General features: G+C 32.0%; 2 protein-coding genes across 5 annotated transcripts; one reads left to right on the forward strand and one right to left on the reverse strand.

Annotated features, from left to right (window-relative positions):
* Positions 1-29: 29 nt before the first annotated feature.
* Positions 30-8,872, forward strand: Dna2 (DNA replication helicase/nuclease 2). The gene is made up of 16 exons (XM_008201360.3): positions 30-161; positions 210-402; positions 448-820; positions 871-1,006; positions 1,059-1,195; positions 2,855-2,997; positions 3,047-3,743; positions 5,199-5,384; positions 5,437-5,667; positions 5,715-6,013; positions 6,695-6,939; positions 6,994-7,187; positions 7,236-7,422; positions 8,063-8,281; positions 8,329-8,517; positions 8,566-8,872. Exons 1-16 carry the CDS (start codon positions 138-140, stop codon positions 8,746-8,748), a joined length of 3,636 nt encoding a protein of 1,211 aa, XP_008199582.2. The 5' UTR covers positions 30-137; the 3' UTR covers positions 8,749-8,872.
* LOC661444 (uncharacterized) lies at positions 8,844-20,093 on the reverse strand. Of its 4 annotated transcripts, none has more exons than XR_010333263.1 (10): positions 19,827-20,093; positions 17,883-18,064; positions 17,510-17,825; positions 14,191-14,778; positions 14,021-14,077; positions 12,300-12,341; positions 12,189-12,239; positions 11,939-12,138; positions 11,615-11,889; positions 8,844-9,457 (listed from the first exon to the last, which is right to left on the reverse strand). XR_010333263.1 is itself a non-coding variant. In XM_015977781.2 (10 exons), exons 1-10 carry the CDS (start codon positions 20,091-20,093, stop codon positions 8,978-8,980), a joined length of 2,463 nt encoding a protein of 820 aa, XP_015833267.2. In that variant the 3' UTR covers positions 8,844-8,977. The 4 variants fall into 4 exon arrangements, 2 of the variants coding, with proteins under 2 accessions (XP_015833267.2, XP_064211328.1); XM_015977781.2 differs by having other exon boundaries at positions 11,615-11,894; XM_064355258.1 differs by lacking the exon at positions 12,300-12,341 and having other exon boundaries at positions 11,615-11,894.
* Between the last annotated feature and the right edge of the window lie 17 nt (positions 20,094-20,110).

Raw genomic sequence — 20,110 nt, forward strand, 5'->3', positions numbered from 1 at the left:
GGACGGTGTGGGTAAAGCAGGAATCTGTCGAGTGCTTCATCGACAGGTGGCGCTAAGCCGCAAAAAAATTAAAAAACTAACATAAAAATAACCTCACAATTTTACAAAAGCCCGCCAATAACATTTTTGCATTAATTATGAAAAAAACTAAAGTTCTTAACGTAATTAATAATTATGAACTAACAATTTGATAGTGATTTGGTTTTTAGGCCTCTAAACACAATTGGAAAATTTCGGATTTTTTTACAAAATGTCCCAACCCTTCATGGACTGAGAGCTGTGAAAACAAAAGAAAAAATTCCGATTTTCCCATAAAGACTGAGCCCCAATCACCCGAAAAGTGTAACGCGGAGTCACCAAATAGCAAACGAAGAAAATTCGATGAAAATAGCGATCCTTTAGGTAATTCGTAATTTCTACGATATGTTTCAAGGGTCGAATTTTCAGATTCTCACAATATAACAATTAAGACTGAACCCTTATCTCAAGTTTGTGACAGTGGTGGTACTAGTTTTAACGTCGTAACACCTGAAAAAAAATTCAAACCTTCCAGTTCCATGAAGACACCCACCCCTAAAAAAATCGAGATTTTGGCCAGTTCTAATCAAAGGAGGACGCCCCAAAGTGGGCGGAAAACAACCCCGAAGAAATTGTTTGAAAAATCGCCGAGGAAATTGGAGGAATTTAACGTCCAAATTTTGGAAAATTTCGTCAAAGTGTCTCCGAGCACTTCCAACAGAAAAATCGTAATTAAAAGCACGCCGACCAAAAACCATGCGCAGAGTCACATCGATGAATTTTTATCTCCAACTATTTCAAAGTATTTGTTTCGTTTTTTGCCACTTTTGTGATTTAAAAAATTATCACCAGGTCTCCTGCCCAAAGTCGCAATGAAACCACTCCGTCTAAAGCCCGAACTCGGTTACTTTTCACGGATGATAAAAAACCGAGTCCAATGGATGATTTGGATCAATTTTTTAACGATTCGTTTGAGGATTTAGTTACTGTAAGAAATTAAAAAAAAGTGTTTTTTTTTTTTGGTAAAAATAGTGTTTCAGAATTGCAATACATTGGATTTGGGGGAACCACAGCATTGTCAGATCGTCCAAGTGTCACACAATGGGGGCAAAATCGTCTTGAATTTAAAATCGACCAAGGGCGGGGAGACTGGTTTCTGTTACATTGAACAATTTTGGTAAGAAAAAGACTTTTTTTAACTTGTTCTCTATTATCTGCCATACAAATTTTTGTTTAACTTTATCTCCGCATTACCATTTAGATTCTGTCCTAAAGACTCTTTTTATCTTCTTTTTAATTCTTAACAAAATTTTATAATTTTTTCTAGGTTCGTCTTTAGATTCTCTGTCTTCTAGTATATTCTATTCTAGATTTTTTCCTACCCTCTACATTATATGCATTTACCATGTGTACCTTAATTCTCTTCTGTTTTTTTTAATTTTGTTTGTCTTTTATTTTTATTAATTTTTGTTTTGTTGTATTTCTAAATAATTTGTTTCTAGCCTCTTCTTATCCTAATTTATAATTTAAAGCAAGAATCTAAAGAGATTTTTTTGGATTCTTTTCTATCTTCGACTTTAAATGTTTCGTATTGCTTTTTCCAATTTTTTTTTAGATTTTTTTTACCTTTACCTTGAGATCCTTCTAGATCTAAATTAATTCTTCTTTGAAATTTTATAAATTTTTATTTAGCTTCTTTTCGAAAGTTTTTTTATGATGATTTTTTTTACATTTGTCTAGATTTTTCTTTGCATTATTTTCTAGATTCTTTTCTAAATTTATCTCTATCTTCTGCTTTAAATTTGTCTCTGGACCGTATAATTTTTTATTGGCTTATTAATTATTTTTTATTTAAATTTAATTTAATTAATTAAATTTAATTTTTTTGTGTCTACATTTCCATCTACTTTTTTTTCTAACTTCTCTAAAGAAATTCTAAAACTACATCTTCTAATTCAAAAAAAAAATTTTTAGCTTTGTATATTTTTGTGAAGATTTTTATATAGCTTCTCCATGAAAGTCTTTTTTAGATATATTTTTTAACATTTCTCTGGAATATTTACAAAAAAATGTTTACATTATTTTCTAGCTTTTCTCCCCATTTTTGCTTTACCTTTCACTTCATTATTATCATTTCCATATTTTCAAACGATTTCAACGGTGTTTCTAAAACTACATTTTTCAATCTAAGAGAAATTTTTCTTAGCTTGTATTCTTTCGTTTCTTTTTTCTTCTTTAAATTTAAATCTTTCTTCAGATTTCTTCTTGTCCAGATCTTTATGCTATCTAGCTTTTTCTCAAATCTTCCTTAAATTATTCTACTTTAAATTCTTAACTTTTTTCTAAATTTTTTAGCTTCTATTCTAGATATTTCTTTAAACTCTGCTATAGATTCGTGTGTAGTTTTTTTTTAATTTATTTAGCTTGTTTTTTATTTTTTCTTAAAATTTTTTGTGTCTAAATTTTCATCTGCATTTTTTGAAACTATGAATTGAGTATGCAGCAACCGTACTGAGCTAAAATTTCGTTATCGATTGTAAAGTATTTTATACAGAAAGGCGTATTTTAAAGAAACCATAAGATAAACGAGATTTTTACTAGTTTTGTCTTAATTTTTTTTCTTGATTCTTCTCTACCTTCTACTTTAAATCCTTAATTTTATTCTTTTTTTCTTCCTTATTAATATTTCTTCAGATTTTTTCACAAATATATCTTTTTCTTTAGATTTTCCTACATTCTAGATTTACCGCAGCTCTTTTTAGATTCTTAGCCAGATCACAGTCCAATTTTTTTAATTTATTCTTTCTTGTGATAAATAGTTACAAAAAAATTTTAGGGCTTCCGGAAACCGATTCAAAATCGGCGATTCTGTCTACATCAAAGCTGAAAAAAACTCAAACGGTGATTGGGTCGTTAACAACGACACGGGATGGCTAGTTTACCAACCAGATATATTAATTTCGTGCACTTCAGTCGTTGGTGAGCAACCAAAACTTTAATTTCAAAAATAATTACTAAAAAAATTTAGGAAGTCTATTTTGCAAACGCAAAGCTGTCTTATCCGACCGTTTCCGTGGCTTCGAACCAACAAATCGCGTCATGCTAATCGGCACTTTAGCACACACCCTCCTCCAACAATCTTTGAGAAAAAAATTAACAAAAAGGAAGCAAATTGAGGCGATTTTGAAAAATTTGCTCGCATCCAAAGACACGATAAAAAGATTGTACGAAGCCAACCTAACCGTTGCCGACCTTGAATCAGACTTGGAGGTGTTTGTGCCCAAATTGGTCGCTTTTATCAGCGAACACATAACAACGGGGCAAATCTGCGACATTGAGGATATTGAGGAAAACTTGTGGTGTCCCCAGTTGGGGCTCAAGGGAAAAATCGATGTTACAGTGCGGTCAAATACCGGCGTTATGCCCCTCGAGGTCAAGACAGGTCGAGCGACTGTCTCACTTGAGCACAGAGGACAAGTCGTTTTGTACTTAATGATGATGAATAAGTTCGGGCTTGATGTCTCCTCTGGTCTGTTGCTCTACTTGAAAGAAGGGGTTTTGAAGGAGATTAAGGCCACAGAGCAAGAAAAACGTGATGTTTTGATTTTACGGAACGAATTGGCGTATTTTTTGGCCAGTGACGTAGGGGAATTACCGGAGCCGTTGAATAATATTCGGGTTTGTCAGAAGTGTGCTTTGAGTACCGTTTGCAGCGCCTATTTGAAGTGAGTAACTTTAGTTAAATGTTTTATTAATAATAGAAATAATAAACATAATAAATATCAGTTTGACAGTTCGAATTTGACATATTTAATGTCACTTTGACAAATCATTTTTAAAAGTCCGAAGGTATTTCCCCGAAAATTTTGATAAGTTTGTTATTATTGTATATATTGAAAATAATAAATTGGACCAAAAACAACATCAATCAGTCCACTCGAATTACATAAATCAGTGATTATCTCAAAATCATTTTTAAACTTAATACGGTGTTATTAAAATTATGAGACCAATAAGTGAAACCGGAAAATGTAACTTTTTTAACTTGCTTAAGCGCGTATTCTGTAATGAAATCGTTAAAATTTAAAGGCCGTTAATCGTTGTTGCTATAACAACAGCCAATAAAATTCCTAGATTTGCGATTTTAACCAGTGTTAAATTTCAACAATCCGTTAAAAAAGTTACTGAATTGGGAATTTTTGGACTTTGACATTGACCCTAATAACAAATTGACCATGTTTTTTAACAACATTATGGATAATTTTTACTCAGCGTTTCCAGAAAAACAGATCAAACGTAATAATGGTTCCAAAATTTCTGCTTCTAAGTGGCTTAGTCCAGGATTTAAAAAAATTAGTCTAATATTTTTTTCAAATTGGTTCAGGGACTACTTTAAAAAAATAAAAACAAAAAAATTGGTTTTACACCTTTAGTTTAAAAAATGAATAAAAAATAACAATATAAAAATAAACAGGGGTAGCCATTTGAAATAAGCACAATAAATGGCTCTAAAAAATTGTAAGCACCCTGTAGCAATTCAAATCAATCAAACTTGATAAACTGTTAGAACTTGTTCAATATGTACGTAGTAATAATGTGATCAAAAAGGCACTGTTTCTATTTTTTTATCAATCTTTAAAACAAAAATTGTAAAACCGTTTTTTTTTCTTTATTTTTTTACAGTAATTTTTGAACCGATTTGAAAAGAACATCAGGGTCTTGTAAGAAGCTAAAAAAGTATCCTAATGAGCACAAAAAGATAATGTCATGCCATTAAAAATATATCATTTTGTCGTCATACTTTTTTGGGACTCTCTGTATAATTAACAATATTTTCCTGAATTGTCTCCTAGAGTATAAACAGCATCTAGAAAATATAAAACACCAACTTCTTCCTAAAGATTTTAAATGTCTTTTCTTAATAGTTCTACTGATGAAATAAAGACCTATTTGATTAAAAAAAATCTACAGTATTGAGAAATCTCTGAACAGTAACTTTAGTGATATTTAATGGGAATTTAATTAATTTATGTTTATAAATTCTTTATGATTTATTTTTATTATTTAAGTTTAAGTTTGTATTCATAAATATTATTAAAATATACTTAGTTTGACATGTGCATTTATAGCATGAATGAAGAATTATTATCATTATTATTAATGTTATTTTTTTTGTTCAGGTTTGAAGATCACGATTTAACAGAAAATAAAGCGATGCAAGAAGTACAAAAGAAATCAATTGGTCATTTGAGTCAAGCACACTTAGATTATTTTCTTAAATGGAGTAATTTGTTGAGCATGGAAGCACAACATAGTAAAACAACAAAGTCGCTACAACAAATTTACACTTTACCACCGGCTAAAAGGTTCGCGTTTGTTGTAGTTTGAGTGGTTTTTACGTTTTTGTCTATTTTTTAGAGAAGCTTTAGGTCGATCGATTGTCAACATGAGAGTGACTTTTGTCGAAAATGAAACCAACGGTTTATTTAAACATACAATGGAAAAGGAAAATCCCAGTTTGGCCAACCTTACGGCTTACGATATCATTGAAAATAATTACATAGTCGTCAGCACTGATTCCCGGCCTGCTGTTGCGTCAGGATTCGTAACAGAAGTCTCCCCAACTCAAATCAGTATTACACTTGATAGGTATAATAAACCACGCCCCCTTGTGTCCTTGTCATTTTTAATTGTAGAGATCTCAATGTAAAATATCGCAATCAATTGTTTCATCTCGACACCTACGATTCAAATATCACTTTCACTTTTAATATGACAAGTTTAGTGTTGCTTATTGAGAATTCGGAAAGGGCTGCTCAGTTAAGGAGTGTTATAATTGATAAAGCTCCGCCCACTTTTGCACCAAAACTGCCGTCAGTTGTTGCGAAAAAGGGGGCCCCGATTTTACGACGTCTAAATCATGTGCAACAGAAGGCTGTGCTTAAAGCATTGTGCGCAAATCAGTTTTTGCTGATCAAGGGGATGCCAGGCACTGGTGAGTGAAAAAATCTAACTTGGAAACTACAAAACATACACAAGTGTCCCAGTGAGTTATGGATCTTTATATAATTGAAAGATAAATATTTTTTCCAGAAGCTGGAGATACTAACCCCCAGCCTCACCTAAAATTATTTTCAATCATACAGGGTGCTTGAGAAATGCGCTACTATGAACTTATGTTTTTTTTTAATTTAAGCCTGTCTCGAGCGATTCTGTTTATTTTTGAAATAATTTGATTTTTTTGATGAAGACACGCTGTATTAAAAAAATTATTACACAAAAATCAAGAATCTCAGTAAAAGTAACGTTTTCAAAGTTCAACCTTAAACATGTAGCGATTGTTTATCGCATCGCAATTATGAACGTACAAAAATTAATAAGTTTATTGAAAGTTGAATAACCAAAGAAAGTTGAACGGAACACCCTATTTTTTGTTTTTGCGTCTCAAAGATTATTAAATTTTCTATATAAAGACATAGAATTTCAAATGCCTAAAGATAATAACTAAAAAAATATTTGACATACAAAAATTTGAAAAAATCAATTAACAGTAGATTATTATTTATTATTATTGTTATTATTATTAAGTGACAAGTTTTATGACTGAATGTCACAGGAAAAGTTCTACTTTTATGCCTAAACATTTTTACTTTTTCCAATTTATTTTCTGTTTTAGGTAAAAGCGCCACCATTGTTGCCCTAATCCAACTGCTAATCGAACTGAATAAAAGTGTCCTCATAACTAGTCATACTCATTCAGCCATTGACAACATTTGTATCCGTTTGCAGAAACTAAACGTTGACTTCATAAGACTCGGATCTGAGAGTAAAATCGATTCGAAATTGAAACCAAATTTGGAAACGACTCTCACTGAAAAATGTACAACACCCGAGGAAATGAACGAAATTTACAACAAATACGTAATATTATTTCAAATTATAATACTAGTAATAATTTTAATTGTTTTTTAACAGAAAGTGATTGCGGTTACGTGTCTCGGCTCCGGCCACCCTCTCCTCACCAAACGCACTGTAGACGTATGTATAGTCGATGAAAGCACTCAAGTCCTCCAAACGTCAGTGATTAAGCCGTTATTTGCTGCCAAATCTTTTATTCTGATTGGTGATCCCCACCAACTTGCACCTCTAGTACGCCAACGTGATGCCTTGTAAGTTCTAATTCAAATTGACTAAACCCAATTAAAACGCATTTTTAGAGAGGCAGGAATGTCGGAAAGTCTTTTCGAAAGACTGGAAAATTCTGAAGGGACAATTACCCTAAACCTCAACTATCGCATGAATAAAACAATCACCGAGTTGGCCAATGCTCTCACGTATCAAGGCCAACTACAGACGGCCAGTGAGGAAGTGGCAAACCGTGTCTTGAAACTGCCCAAAATTGAGGTAATTTAAAAAAAATCGTCATGAGAGATCATTACGTCCATAACTTAAAATTGTACGGGGAATGGAATTCAACACTTCAGCTAACGTTTCGGTTTTTATTTTCAAAGCATAATTATAAAAAATATTTATTATTTTCATATAGAAACACAGTAGTCTTTTGAAACTGAGTAAAGTGTGCCCTTGTTGTTAGTTTTTGACGTATGTCAATTTTTTTATACAAATTTTCATTTGCAGGGGTTTATTTTAGATATCACACCTCTTGAATCCTTTGTGATAAGTGAATGATTTTTTTTTTGTATTCGCTAATCGAAGGCTTGAAAAACACGTCCTATACCTACCTATCTCTTACAGGTTTTGAAATAATCACAAAAAAAGGATTTTACTTTTTAATTTTCATCGTTAATCAAGTAAGCCTTGCAAAATGGTCACCAATTCTTAAACTTCAACATTTTATTTAGTCTTGCGCTGGTTCATTATGGAATAATCAGTAAAACAATAATATTTATTTATGGTTAGTGAATTAATCGTAATTTTGTCCAAGGAAAAAGAGGTTTAACAAAAACCGAAACGTCAGCTAAAGTGTTCCGGTAACAATTTTAAGTTGTAAAAAATTATAATTTGACTAAAACACGTTTCGCAGATCGTTAAAAAAGAGTATAAAGAGCACCAGTGGCTGCTCAACTGCCTCGACGTGTCGTTAGAGGGCGCTGTACAATTTATAGACACCGGCCCTGTATCCGAATTAACCAATCACGCTGATTGGATTACCAAAACTGTGAAAGACGGTTGTGATCTGCAGAACTGTATCAACGTTTACGAGATTGCAATTGTCGTGACACTAGTCAAGGCACTGATACTGGTATGACTTAGCCAAGTCTTAAACCATCTCTGTAAAAGGTATTTCAGGGTGGTGTTGCAAGCAGCGACATCGGCGTCATTGCGACATACAGGGCCCAGGTGTCGCAAATCACCGATTTGCTCGAAAAATATCAAGTCGATGTTAGCACAGTGGACCAGTTTCAAGGGCGCGATAAAAGTGTGATTATTTATTCTTGTACCAAAAGTTCGGCCCAAATTGCAACAAATACGCTTAAAGTAGGGTATTTGATTTAGTGTCGAATTGTTGATTAATTTAGTTTTTAGTACGAATTGTTGGAGGATAAGAGGAGACTGACTGTTGCTGTGACACGAGCCAAACGTAAATTACTAATAGTTGGGGATTCCAGCACTTTGGTGAGGTACAAGACGTTTGAGACGATTTTAACTCACCTGGAAAAACATATCGTTAAGTTTGATTCAGAGTGGTCCATTTTGAATAGTCTCTAAGTATTGTTTTTGAGGATTATTTATTTTTTTAAGCCAGAAGGAAGGAATCGTGGTTAAGTGAGAATTTCTATTTTTTAACTTTATAAATAAAGAAATCCTAATATACATATTTATTGATACATAAGCGTGCATCATTTAAAAATATATATCCAACTGTGTATACATAGTACAATACGTAAAATTGCCAAAAACACGATAAAAAGAAATAAAATGATTATGTACAAGTGTGTCACAAGTCCGTGATCATTTTCTCTTTCAAGGGCCCCGGCCAACAAATGTTGATCGTAACATTTTGCAACGTATGCAACAACAAAGTAACTATTTTATAGTTAACACTCTCATCAGCAGTTGCTTGAATGCCGACAATACTCATCTTATCATTAATTTTATTATCATTAACACGTGACAAACAGGTTTGTAACGCCTCGAAATCAATTGAATCCTTGAACGATTTTTTCACAATACAACCGTAAAGAACATGTTCCTCGTCTTGTTTATGGTAGACCACCGCACCCAGAGTTTTGCTCTCGCGTTTAAATCGACCCACAAAGTCGAATTTTTGCCTCAAGCCGTCCATTTCCTTGGAAAATTGCCCATCGATTGATGCCAGATAAAGTATAACACTTTTCTTTTTCATGTGGTGAAGCGGCGACTTCACGTTCACTATCTTAATCCCGTTGGCTTTCTTCAAACTTGGAACATCACAAGTCTGAAAATTAAAACAATGAAATCGGTTTAACCAATAGTTATTTCAGTTCCAAGTGGCGGTAAGTGTTTTTTTTGTCTAAGGTGGTAATTTAGGAACTGAAGTGGAGCTGAGGTTCGCAAAGCCACCAAGGATAAAAAAGAAACTCACCTACGCCTTGCTCATTACGTTTTTCTCACTACCACAAAACGAAATTAACTAATAGTTAATCAAAATTTTAATTCTGTTTAAATATAGCGTCAGGGCGGTGTTTTACAACAAACGTCAATTTTTTTATTTTTTGCAATGAATGAATCACAAAAAATTAAGATGTTTGTGAAATTAAAGTGAATGCTAATGCAGCTAATGTACAGTCATCATCATAATGAATGTCACCCCTATAAACCTGACTGGTTAGCAAGGGACTAATCTCAAACCTCAGCACTAATTCCTTTGGGTCATAACACCAATAAACATTGCTTCGGAGGTTTCGGCTGTTCGGAAGCATGATTTCGTGTTTCTACTTTTGTAACATCAACGATACTTTAATTGTGTAAATTAATAAATGTAATTAATTTACTCAAAATAATTAAAACTGTATTACGTAAATTAGATGAGGAATTACTTAGTGTGTTAGCTTTTTAAGTAAAGTAAGGTTTTACTTTTCTAATTAAATAATATTTTGTTTTTTAAGATTTCCAACTAAAAACGTAATTATTTGTTTAGGTGTGTTGCCCATTAAAACGGTAGATTTACTGAAGATTAATTAAAAACTTTAATTAAAAACTAAATCAGTTTTAATTTAGTTGTCATTTATTTTGCATGGATAAATGTTAATCAGAAATTAAAAATTGATTGTAATTAAATGTTGTGTAAACGGATCCTATGACTTTTATTAGAATTTTCAGGTAATTTAATAGTAACACAAGACAAAGGCAATTTACTAACGTCACAAAGTAAGGGCCGGTTTACAGAACGTTTTAATGGCAATTAAATTTTAATTCGCAATTAATTTGACGTTTGTCAATGCAAAATTAAAGGCAACTTTATTTATTGCAATAAAAATTGTAATTAAAAACAAAGTAACTATAGCAAAACTGTTTTTATTTGACAGGTAAAATTTTGCAACAGATAAAGAGCACACAGGAAGGTAATCTTTTATACCACAACTCCTTCAATAAGAGTGCAAACTTCAGACAAAGCTTGTTTAAACGGAGTATGAAAAAAATTAGTATTCTTTTATTAAAAATTTAAATGAAAAGTTTTGTCGATCACATTTCTTAAACTCATTGGTGATAATTGGTAAAGAATGACAAAGAAAAGTCCAATCACTGACGGCGATCACAATTAATTGGCGTTATTGCTATTGTATTACTAAAAAAAACACCTTTAAACGTAAGAACAGTTTTAAAGACGTTTATTTTTTCATTTATTTATTTTGTTTTTGTCACCTAATGAGCAATGCACCTTAATAAATCATTATTTTCCTAGTTTGAAAACACCGCCGACTGATTTTCATAATTTAAGTATTACATAATTAAAATTATATTTTCACTGGAAGGAAAACAAACTATTCTTTATCCACTTTACGTAATAAAGTTATTTTTAATTAATTAATATAATGATTTACAGAACTTTTAATCGCAATCAAATTTTTATTCACAACTAATTTAAGTTTTGTCAAAGTAAATAGTAACTTACTTTGAATTAATTTAACGTTGAATTGTTTTTTAACTCGTTTTTTTGTACACCGACAGAGTGAGTTTAAGGTAACACATAAAATTCGTGTTTTTTTTATTTTTGACAAATAATTTTGAATTTTTTACTATTTCAATTTCGGAGTTCTCACTTAAAAAATAGGAGGAATTTTATTAGAAAAAAACGATTGCAACAATTTGAATACAAAAAATTTTAAATGTAGTTTTTTGTATTCCACGCTCATACTATGAAAATTTGGGATAACGCTAAAGCATAGAAGTATTTATACTGGCACTAAAACTTAAAACACCGTGTATTGCTGTGATTTATAGGGATGACAATCTTTATGAATATGATCGTGACTGTATCTCCAAGCACAGAAAATCGCCCTTTTTGGCCCTTAGTTCCCATTATGATTGCATTTTTGACAATGTAATTAAATTTACCAACGTAGTAGTGAGAACATTTGTTTGATTCACTCACCGTCTCAAAGGGGGCAAGAATGATCTCGATTTTGTGTCCACCAAAAACGTATTGAACCATAAATTTGACTTCCGGGTCCAGTTTTGGAAAAACCAAAGTTCTAACGTTGTGCTTCGTCACTTGAATTTGCAATTTCCGAATTGCCGAAAAAATCGTCTCAGGTTTATCCGAATTAGTGATAAGACAGTATAGGTAATTATTGTCGTCTTCAGTCCAAATCAAGTCGCCTTCTTTTCCGTTTTGGTTGAGAAGCTTCCCAACGTGTGGTCCGATACCTGGCCTGGAAAATTAAATAAAACAATTTTTTTAATACTTTTTACATACTCAGGCACTCCGTTTTGTATAATTAAGTTTTCTTGGGCGAAACAAACGCGCGAAAATTGTTTCTTTGGTAAGCAAGTCGTGTTTTGGTCCTTAACTGAACTGTTTTGAATGGTTTTAGTGTCTAGTGCCCGTCGGAATGAAGCGTATTCTTGATTGGGTCTCTCTTCTTTTTCGATTAAAGCGTTCCACGAATCTTGTGGCTACAATACCGTTAAAATTATAGGGTTATTACGCAAAACTCGGCTATTACCTCGGATTGGTTGTGCAAACTTTCCGGTCTAGGTGGAGCCTCACTCTCATCCTATCACAAAAAAATACGTAAATAATCGTGTGACTAAAAATTGTTTTATAACTAACTTACTTCCGACCAATAATAATCGGACGCTTTTTCCCGACTTTCACCCTAATCATAGAAAAATAGTATTAGAAATTGTTGACAATTGACTACTGTTGAAGTTATGTTGTGAAGCAATGTACTACACAGTCAGTTACGAGAGTGTCAAATAAAGAAGTTACAATTAAATCTTTACTCATTTACAACTGGTTACGCGTCCAGAATCTACATTTATCTAACGAAATTTGTGAAGAAAGTGCTACTGGGATATGTAAAAATGGCTACATTGTCCATGGGAGTTCTTGCATCTTTCGTAAAAACTTGAACGAATTAGCAACTACATGTAATGGAAGCATGCTATGGAAATTTATTTATTTAATTGTAAACTGATGTATTATGTGGATGGAACAAAGAAGGATGGAAAGATGGAAAAATCATATTCAGTGTCGGATTGTAGGCTAAAGGGCCCACCGGGAAATATCCTGGAAGGGCCCTACAATTTTTTTTTATATATAAACAGGGTGATTTTAAAAATGGCGCTGTAGAATTTTTATTTATGACCCGATTTATGAAATTAAAAAACTAAAATAAAATCGTTTTTGACGTTATATAAGCTAATCCTTTTAAAATTTTTCTAAATGTCTTATTATTTTTTGTATTTATTAAGCTTTTTTCTTTTAAATTAGAACCTATATTTTTCTCTTCTCGATCCGAAAGATTTAAGTTTTTTGTACTTTTGTAGTACAAACACGTGCAATATTTGATTTTTCACGAGAAATTTTAGTTTAAAAAAATTAATAAAGTTGGGAAAAATTTAATAAAAGTCGAAATAAAAGTTAATAAAATCTAGTTGCATGGTGTCAACAAAAATTATTAGCGTTCAAATATTCTTCTTACAAGTAAACTCTATAAAATACTCGATATGTTGCAAGTACCTATAGTATTTGAAAAAATATTGTATTTTCTTTCATTTGTTTTTTCGAAAGATATTTTTAGAAAAAAAAGTCACACATTCTCAAGTTCCTGAGAAGAACATTTTATTAATCTTATTTAAAAAAATAATTCGGTAAAATGCGACGTTGGTGTTTAGAAAAGTTAGTTTTGATTTTTTATGCTGACAGTAAAAAAATTAATGATTATTTAAATCAGAAATTGAAAATTACCAAATAACTAACTAACTGTTCTGATCTTCGATAGTCTATCAGAATATTTTAAGCCATTAATTTTGTTAACTTAGTGAAACAGAAATTACTATCGGAAGCTCCTATATAATCTTTAAGAAAAGTTAAAAGAAGTAATCTCCGAAGAAAAAGTGCCAGGATTTTAAAATTCAAAGCAAGAAAGAAGAATGAAACTGAATTTTTTTGAAGATCCAAAATCAGTTTCTGAAGCTTTATCAAGAAATGACACTGTGCAGAGAACTAAAAACTTGGGTAAAATCAATCATTGTTTGGGAATGGAAATTTCAAGAAAGATGGTTTCGACAGCTATGGAAGCTGAAGAGAGATGGAGCTAAAAAGCTCTCCAACAAGTGTTTTATTGTCGTGATATTAGTACCCATTGTGAAACAATGTGTGCAGTTAGTTAAAAATAAAGAAGTTACAATTTGAGTCTCTTCTAAGGGACAGTTACTAGGTATATCTTACATCAATCGATAATTTTTAAACTACTTCGAATTTTGTAGATTTTTCGACGCTAATCGCTTTATGTAAGCAAAACTACTTCAAAACTAAAATTTGTACACTCACCTCAAAGCAATTATCCGTGCTTGGAACCGCGCCTTGAGCCGCTGGAGTTGTACATTTCTAGAAAAAAAAAACATTTAAAAACAAAATCGGAAACTAGAGACAATAAACTAATCGCTTCGTCAGCTTGAGAAAATGCAGATAAGGAGTTGACACATGATTAAAACACTCACTTGTTCCCAGTAATCGACACTTTTCGCATCGTCTTTTGTTTCCTCGTCTTTTGTCTGGCGTGACCGCCAATCACTAGCCTCGTTTTTGCCAAAGCTCGAATTGAAGCTACTATTCAATTGGATTTCCTTTTGCAGTTCGCCAACCCAGCAAACATAAACTTCAACATCGCGTAACGAATTCCGCATCAAATTGATAATTTTCTGGTTGATGGTCGAATCTTGGTCCTCGAATGCTTGAAAAGCGTAGTAATAGTATTTGTACTTCTTGTTTTCCTTTTGAATCGACTGGAGACACCTTCGGAAGGCTTCAAAATCGAAAGGGTCGCTTTTGTGTTTTCGCACAATGCAGCCACATAATAAATAATCGCTGGTTTTGCTGTTGAAAATCACGTTTCCCAGTGATTTTCTCGCGAATTTGAATTCACGCAAGAAAGTGAATTTTTCGTCCAAGGAGCGCATCTCGTCGGTGATGCTTTCGTCCTCTGATGAAAAGTACAGGATAACAGTGCCTGCCTCAATGTCTTTGATTGGATACGTTTCGTTGGTAACTTTGCAATTTCTGTGTTTTTGTTGCGGTGAGTCTTCCTTCTGTAAAAACAAAACAGCATTTAAGAGAGAAGTTCTTCGTATTCAATAGAAACAACTTAAAAAAATCGTAATTAATGGAAGCAGTATCACTCAGTGGTCACGTTGTGACTGGATTGTAAAACTCACTAGTCTTAATATTTTTAATAAAAAAACTTAACGCTCAACCTATTATTGCCTATGTTTAAATTAGCGAAAATTAAAATCTTTTATAAAATATTATACTTTCTTTTAAAAAAATTACCCCTATGTAAAAATTGAAGAATATGCGTCTATCTTTAACAGTGCACTCTTTATTGCGGTACTAAACCAAAAACTGAAAATTGGTCACGATTTCTATTTACAAAGACCAACTAAATGTGAAACCATAACTTGTTATCAATTTTACGATTCTGTGTACACACTATGCTTTTTTCAAGTTCGGGCTAACACACTATATAAACGAAAAACCTAGATATTATTTTCAAAAGAATTTTAGAAACGCAAAAAAGTTACAATAAAGATGGGAGTTTCTTTGTTATTAATCTGTGCAATGCTGGTCTGTACAACGACAATTAGTGCTCCTTTCTTCGGTTTGGTAACTCATTTCTACTATTTTGCTATTTATTATACCTAATTTTTTTAATTCTAGTATGACTTATTGTATTATGATTCTTCGTCAGAAGAAGAAAAAACTGAAAATATTCGCTACATTTATACTCAAGAACTTCCAGCACCCGGGAATAAGACAATATCACCTGTATACATAAATGTGGGTCCAATTAACGTTAGTTTTCCTAACATCGGAGTTATGGCCAATGTTAACGAAAATTTTAACACCGGCGTTAACTCTACTACTTATAGCAATAATACCTATAATATATCGGAAAAATATATAACCAAGAAGCCAGAAAATATGACTGGCGCTCCACCGAAATCACCGTGACGGATGCTTTTATAATTGTTGCAATATTATGTTTTTATTGTTGCTTATGTCTGTTTACTGTTTAAAAATATCTACATATCGAAAGTGTAACAAAAAGATGGGTAAATGCTATATGGACTGATTTAAAGTTCCTCAGGTCAAAATAAAGTTATTTACCCAACAATGACAGTATAATTTAGCCAATCATCCTGATTAAGCCAGGGGCAGGCTTCACAGTTTCTACTTTCCACTCGTAAGAAAGAAATTAATTTTAATTTTTTTGTATAATTTTTACAGAAAATCGCGAAAATTCATTCAGAAAAGAAATATGTATTTATTTAAAAATGTAATTATAAAGATAAGTTGTTCATGGTTCTTTTATGTCAGTATGTATTTAACACCAAGTTCTGTTGTTTTCAAGTTTTTTAAATTGGTCACTGTAGGTTATGGGCGTTTAGAAATAATTATACAGTGAGGATTTTATTTTACTGAACATCACATAACACACAACACTATTAATCATATGTTTAATTAATACATTACTAGAGTGATTAGATCTTCTCTATGATATGATAATACTATATTATAAGTGATAGACATGCGAGTGAGAATTTTGACACTTCTCACGAGCTTTATAATGGTATTTTGATCACGTGTGATATACAACGTTTTTTCTTACAGTCGCAGGAAAAATAGTGTACAAAACTCGGTGGAAAGCTCGTGAGCTTTCCACACTCACACAATATCACTCACTTTCCACACTAGTCATGTAATATACTATTATTTCGCTGAACATTACATAATAATTGTTTGATCCTATGTTCAGTTTTAAAAAGTCCATGTCAATGCACTATAAACAGTTCCAAATACAAACTCCATGTTCAGCAACAAAATAAAATCTTCACTGTATATATTTAATAATACACTGTGTCTTGAGAATAAATAAGTGTGAATATTTTGACCATCAAAAATAAATTGATCCATATTTTTTATTTTATTCTTAAGACGTTTTTAAAACTGCGATGTCTGTACTGATATCGACTGCATTAACTTTTGGAGGCTAATAATTCCACAAAAACATTTTTTAGAAAAAAAAATTAAAAATACAGAACAATTTTATTGCAGAATAATTTTTTGTTACTTCCATCTCTCCACTGTACTATTATCTAATGGTATTAACACCGGTTGTTCAATTTTATGTAGATTTTTTTAAATAATTTTGATGAGTTGTAATTGCTTATTTGTTCATTTGAAAACAAATTTAACAGAGCTAATGTTCATAATTCATATTTTTTACGTTAATACTAACAAGAGTTTCTTAAAACATTTAGATTACATCGTATACTGTAAAAAATACTGTAAACAGTAATAATTAAAGAATTAAAAAAAGGAAAAATTTTTACTTCATCTCAATTTTTGTCATTTTTGAAAACGGCTCGAAAAATACAAAAAAAAATGTTGAGGAACAAAGTTAAGGGAATGAAAGTTTCTTCAAAACAAAATCAAGGACACCCTTGATTACAGAATGCGGACCAAAAAAATTTTTTTTATAAAAACAATAGAAAATTGTTTTATTAATTCTTTGTGTATTGTTCTAATATTATTAGAAGTTATTACACTTTCTTTAGAAAAATTAAAACACGCATTTTTCAATCCGTTCGTTACAAACACGATTTTAATTTTTTTAATGAGATAACTGACCCATGAGAATGATCTAATTCAGCGGCAACATCCCATTGTAAATACCATTCTGTTTACAATTTTTTTTTTAAATTATACAGACGATCATTTCCAATATACAACAACCTTATTAAAAGTGGAAAAACTCACCGGTTCGAGGTTGCAAACGACGATCTCCACGTCCACATCTTTGAAAATAAACTCAACCATGAATTTAACATTGTCCCATTGGAGGCGGTCCAACCCGCACCCAATCCTGGGAATAGCCAACTTTCGCACGTTGTTTTCGCCCATATGGGCTCGCAGTTTTTGCAGCGAGGTGAACAAGGTTTCGTAGGTGGGTTTCCCCGAGGACAACCGTTTAGTGACCAAATAGTATATAAACCTTCCGTCGTGTTCAAGCACAGCTAGACCTCCAGCTTGCTGACGTTGATTCAACAACTCATCCACTCGTTTAAAGTCGCGTCTGGAAGCGATTTAAAAAAAATGAATTTGTTAAAAATTTTGCTTTGTTACTACTCACCGGAATTGCACCGCAATTCCACTCCCCATGTTCATATCTTCAGCGACGCAGTGCGCCAGGGAGTAGTCATCAGGCATTTCAAATAAATTTGAGACGATTTCTTTGATTTTGGTGCAGCCGATGGGGCTGCGGTGGCTGTGGAACGCACGGTTGTATTCCGCAAACTCGGAATTGTCAAATCTCTGGAAAAAATCGTTGCAATCATTAATACCACAGAATGCGTACCAAATAAAAAAGCCCCGTCACTTTTAGTTTTACAAATTACAAAGTTTCAGTTGAGAAAACAATACGTCGTAAAAAATTTAATTGTGTTATTTTTGTGAAAAATCTCGTCTTCAGAAATGTATATATTTTAATTCAAACTAACGAATTGTACTAAATTAATAAAGCGAACCAATTTTTTTCAGAAGCATTTTAAGCTTACTTTCAAAAGTATATGTTTAAAAAAATCGCCTTTTGCCTGCTTTTAAAAATTAACATTATTCAAAGATGTTGCCCCAATTTTAAAGGTTATATTTAAAAACATTTAGTTAAAAATTTTTAAACGCAAAGTATAATGACAAAAATTTGTAAAATATTAACGATTAAAATTCAGTGAAAAGCAGGTCCCTTGAGAAAAAAATTACCAAGTGATTTATAAGAAGTGTTAAAAACGTCTATTAGCTGTTACAAAACTATAAAAACGACAACGTTTCACTTTCCCGAATTATTTTTTAATAAGATTGATAAAATTATAAAATAGTTACTAATAGTAAAATTGAAAGTATAAATTACATTATTATTTTGAAGTACATAAATAATTTATATTAGCTAATTTTAAGAGAAAATGCGACGTTGGCGTTTTTATACGGACTATTTATAAAAGAGTGTAGGATCTCAGGTGGTTCTGGAATTTGAATTTGCCGCATTTAATTAATTTATTTCTATGAAATTTCAGAAAATACCAAATTTTATGTACTCAGGCAATCAGTAAAACCAAATTTTTCATATACTAACAATGTTTGTTTTTTTTAAAGGAAACGGCAAACTTTTAATACCTACTACGATCATTTATAGACAGATTGTAGTTTTGAAACAACTAATACTTCGTTTAATATTTAGAAAAAAAGTTTATTTTTTATTGAGATATGTCACATAGCAATAATTTCATTTTACCAAACTTAAAAATGATAGAACGGCAGAAAAATATTCATGTATAAAAATATTCAAAATTTTGCTGAATTAATAAAAAGCATTAGAAAACACCTTGTACCCAAACTTTGTATGAAAATGAATTCATGAAGGAATGTTTTATGTGTACTTCTTTTTTCTTTATTTGCGCAGTTGTTTTTTTACAGATGATATCATTTTGTAAGTTATTTTCAGCTCGGACCCCGAACAATCTGGGGGCCACTGAAAAGTTTATTATGCTACAATCTTATAATTAATTATTATGTAATTATTTTTTGAACACACCGTTGAAAACATGATTTGCTTGGACGTATTCATTTTTGTGCTGAAGTGGTCCAACAAAAAACAGGGCAAAAAGGTGAATTTTAAGCGTTTTTAAAAGGTGAATTTTTTTGGATTGAATCATTTTAATTTTAACTTTTAACAAAGGTACCTTGAAAAACGGGATAGATTTGATTAAAAAAAGTGTATACTGAACAAAATGTTCGGAAGGAGCCCTACTAGTGTATCGTATATCCCATTTCAGTTCATAGTAGAATTTTGCAACAACATATTTGCATTTTTTGGAGTGAAATGGCCAATTTCTTGGCTCAAAATTTGTTGCTGGGATTTAGTTGAACACAGAATTTTTTCTTATAAAGAAAGAAACTCTCGATTTTGTGCTTTTTTCACCCCAAAAAATCAAATGCCCTGGTGAAACATTCTACAATAGAAAATAGGATATAATAGTAAGTGGCTAACATCACATTTTTTACCAAAATTTAAATAACTTACACTTGAGCGCCTGCCGTGCGACGCATTAAACGTATGCCTCCTATTTTCCCCCTCGAAATCCTGTCTGCTCCTCTTGAACGGTTCACTTTTCCGGTCATCTTCTTTCCTCAAATTGCCACCCGAGCGTCTAAAGTTCGAGTTTGAAAATTCTCTTGTGTTCCTCTTCCTCGACTCAAAATCTCCTTTTTCGGACTCATCCCTTGGTTTTGAGGAGCTTTTGGAGGTGTCAGCCCCTGTCTGAGGCTTGTTGAATTTTTTGCGCCCCATTTTGAAACAATTATCTT

Source organism: Tribolium castaneum, chromosome 1 (assembly GCF_031307605.1).
Source record: "Tribolium castaneum strain GA2 chromosome 1, icTriCast1.1, whole genome shotgun sequence".
In the NCBI taxonomy this organism is placed as follows: Eukaryota; Metazoa; Arthropoda; class Insecta; order Coleoptera; family Tenebrionidae; genus Tribolium; species Tribolium castaneum.

Excerpts from the sequence above, each read along its gene's own strand:
- Dna2 (XM_008201360.3), top strand. The coding sequence starts at position 138 with ATGAAAAAAACTAAAGTTCTTAAC. Across the intron at positions 162-209 it reads AAAAAACTAAAGTTCTTAAC|GCCTCTAAACACAATTGGAA; the intron begins GTAATTAATAAT and ends TTTGGTTTTTAG. Across the intron at positions 5,385-5,436 it reads ACTTTACCACCGGCTAAAAG|AGAAGCTTTAGGTCGATCGA; the intron begins GTTCGCGTTTGT and ends TCTATTTTTTAG.
- LOC661444 (XM_015977781.2), bottom strand. The coding sequence starts at position 20,093 with ATGGGGCGCAAAAAATTCAACAAGCCTCAGACAGGGGCTGACACCTCC. Across the intron at positions 12,139-12,188 it reads GTTTGCACAACCAATCCGAG|CCACAAGATTCGTGGAACGC; the intron begins GTAATAGCCGAG and ends ACGGTATTGTAG. Across the intron at positions 9,458-11,614 it reads TTCTTGCCCCCTTTGAGACG|ACTTGTGATGTTCCAAGTTT; the intron begins GTGAGTGAATCA and ends TTTAATTTTCAG.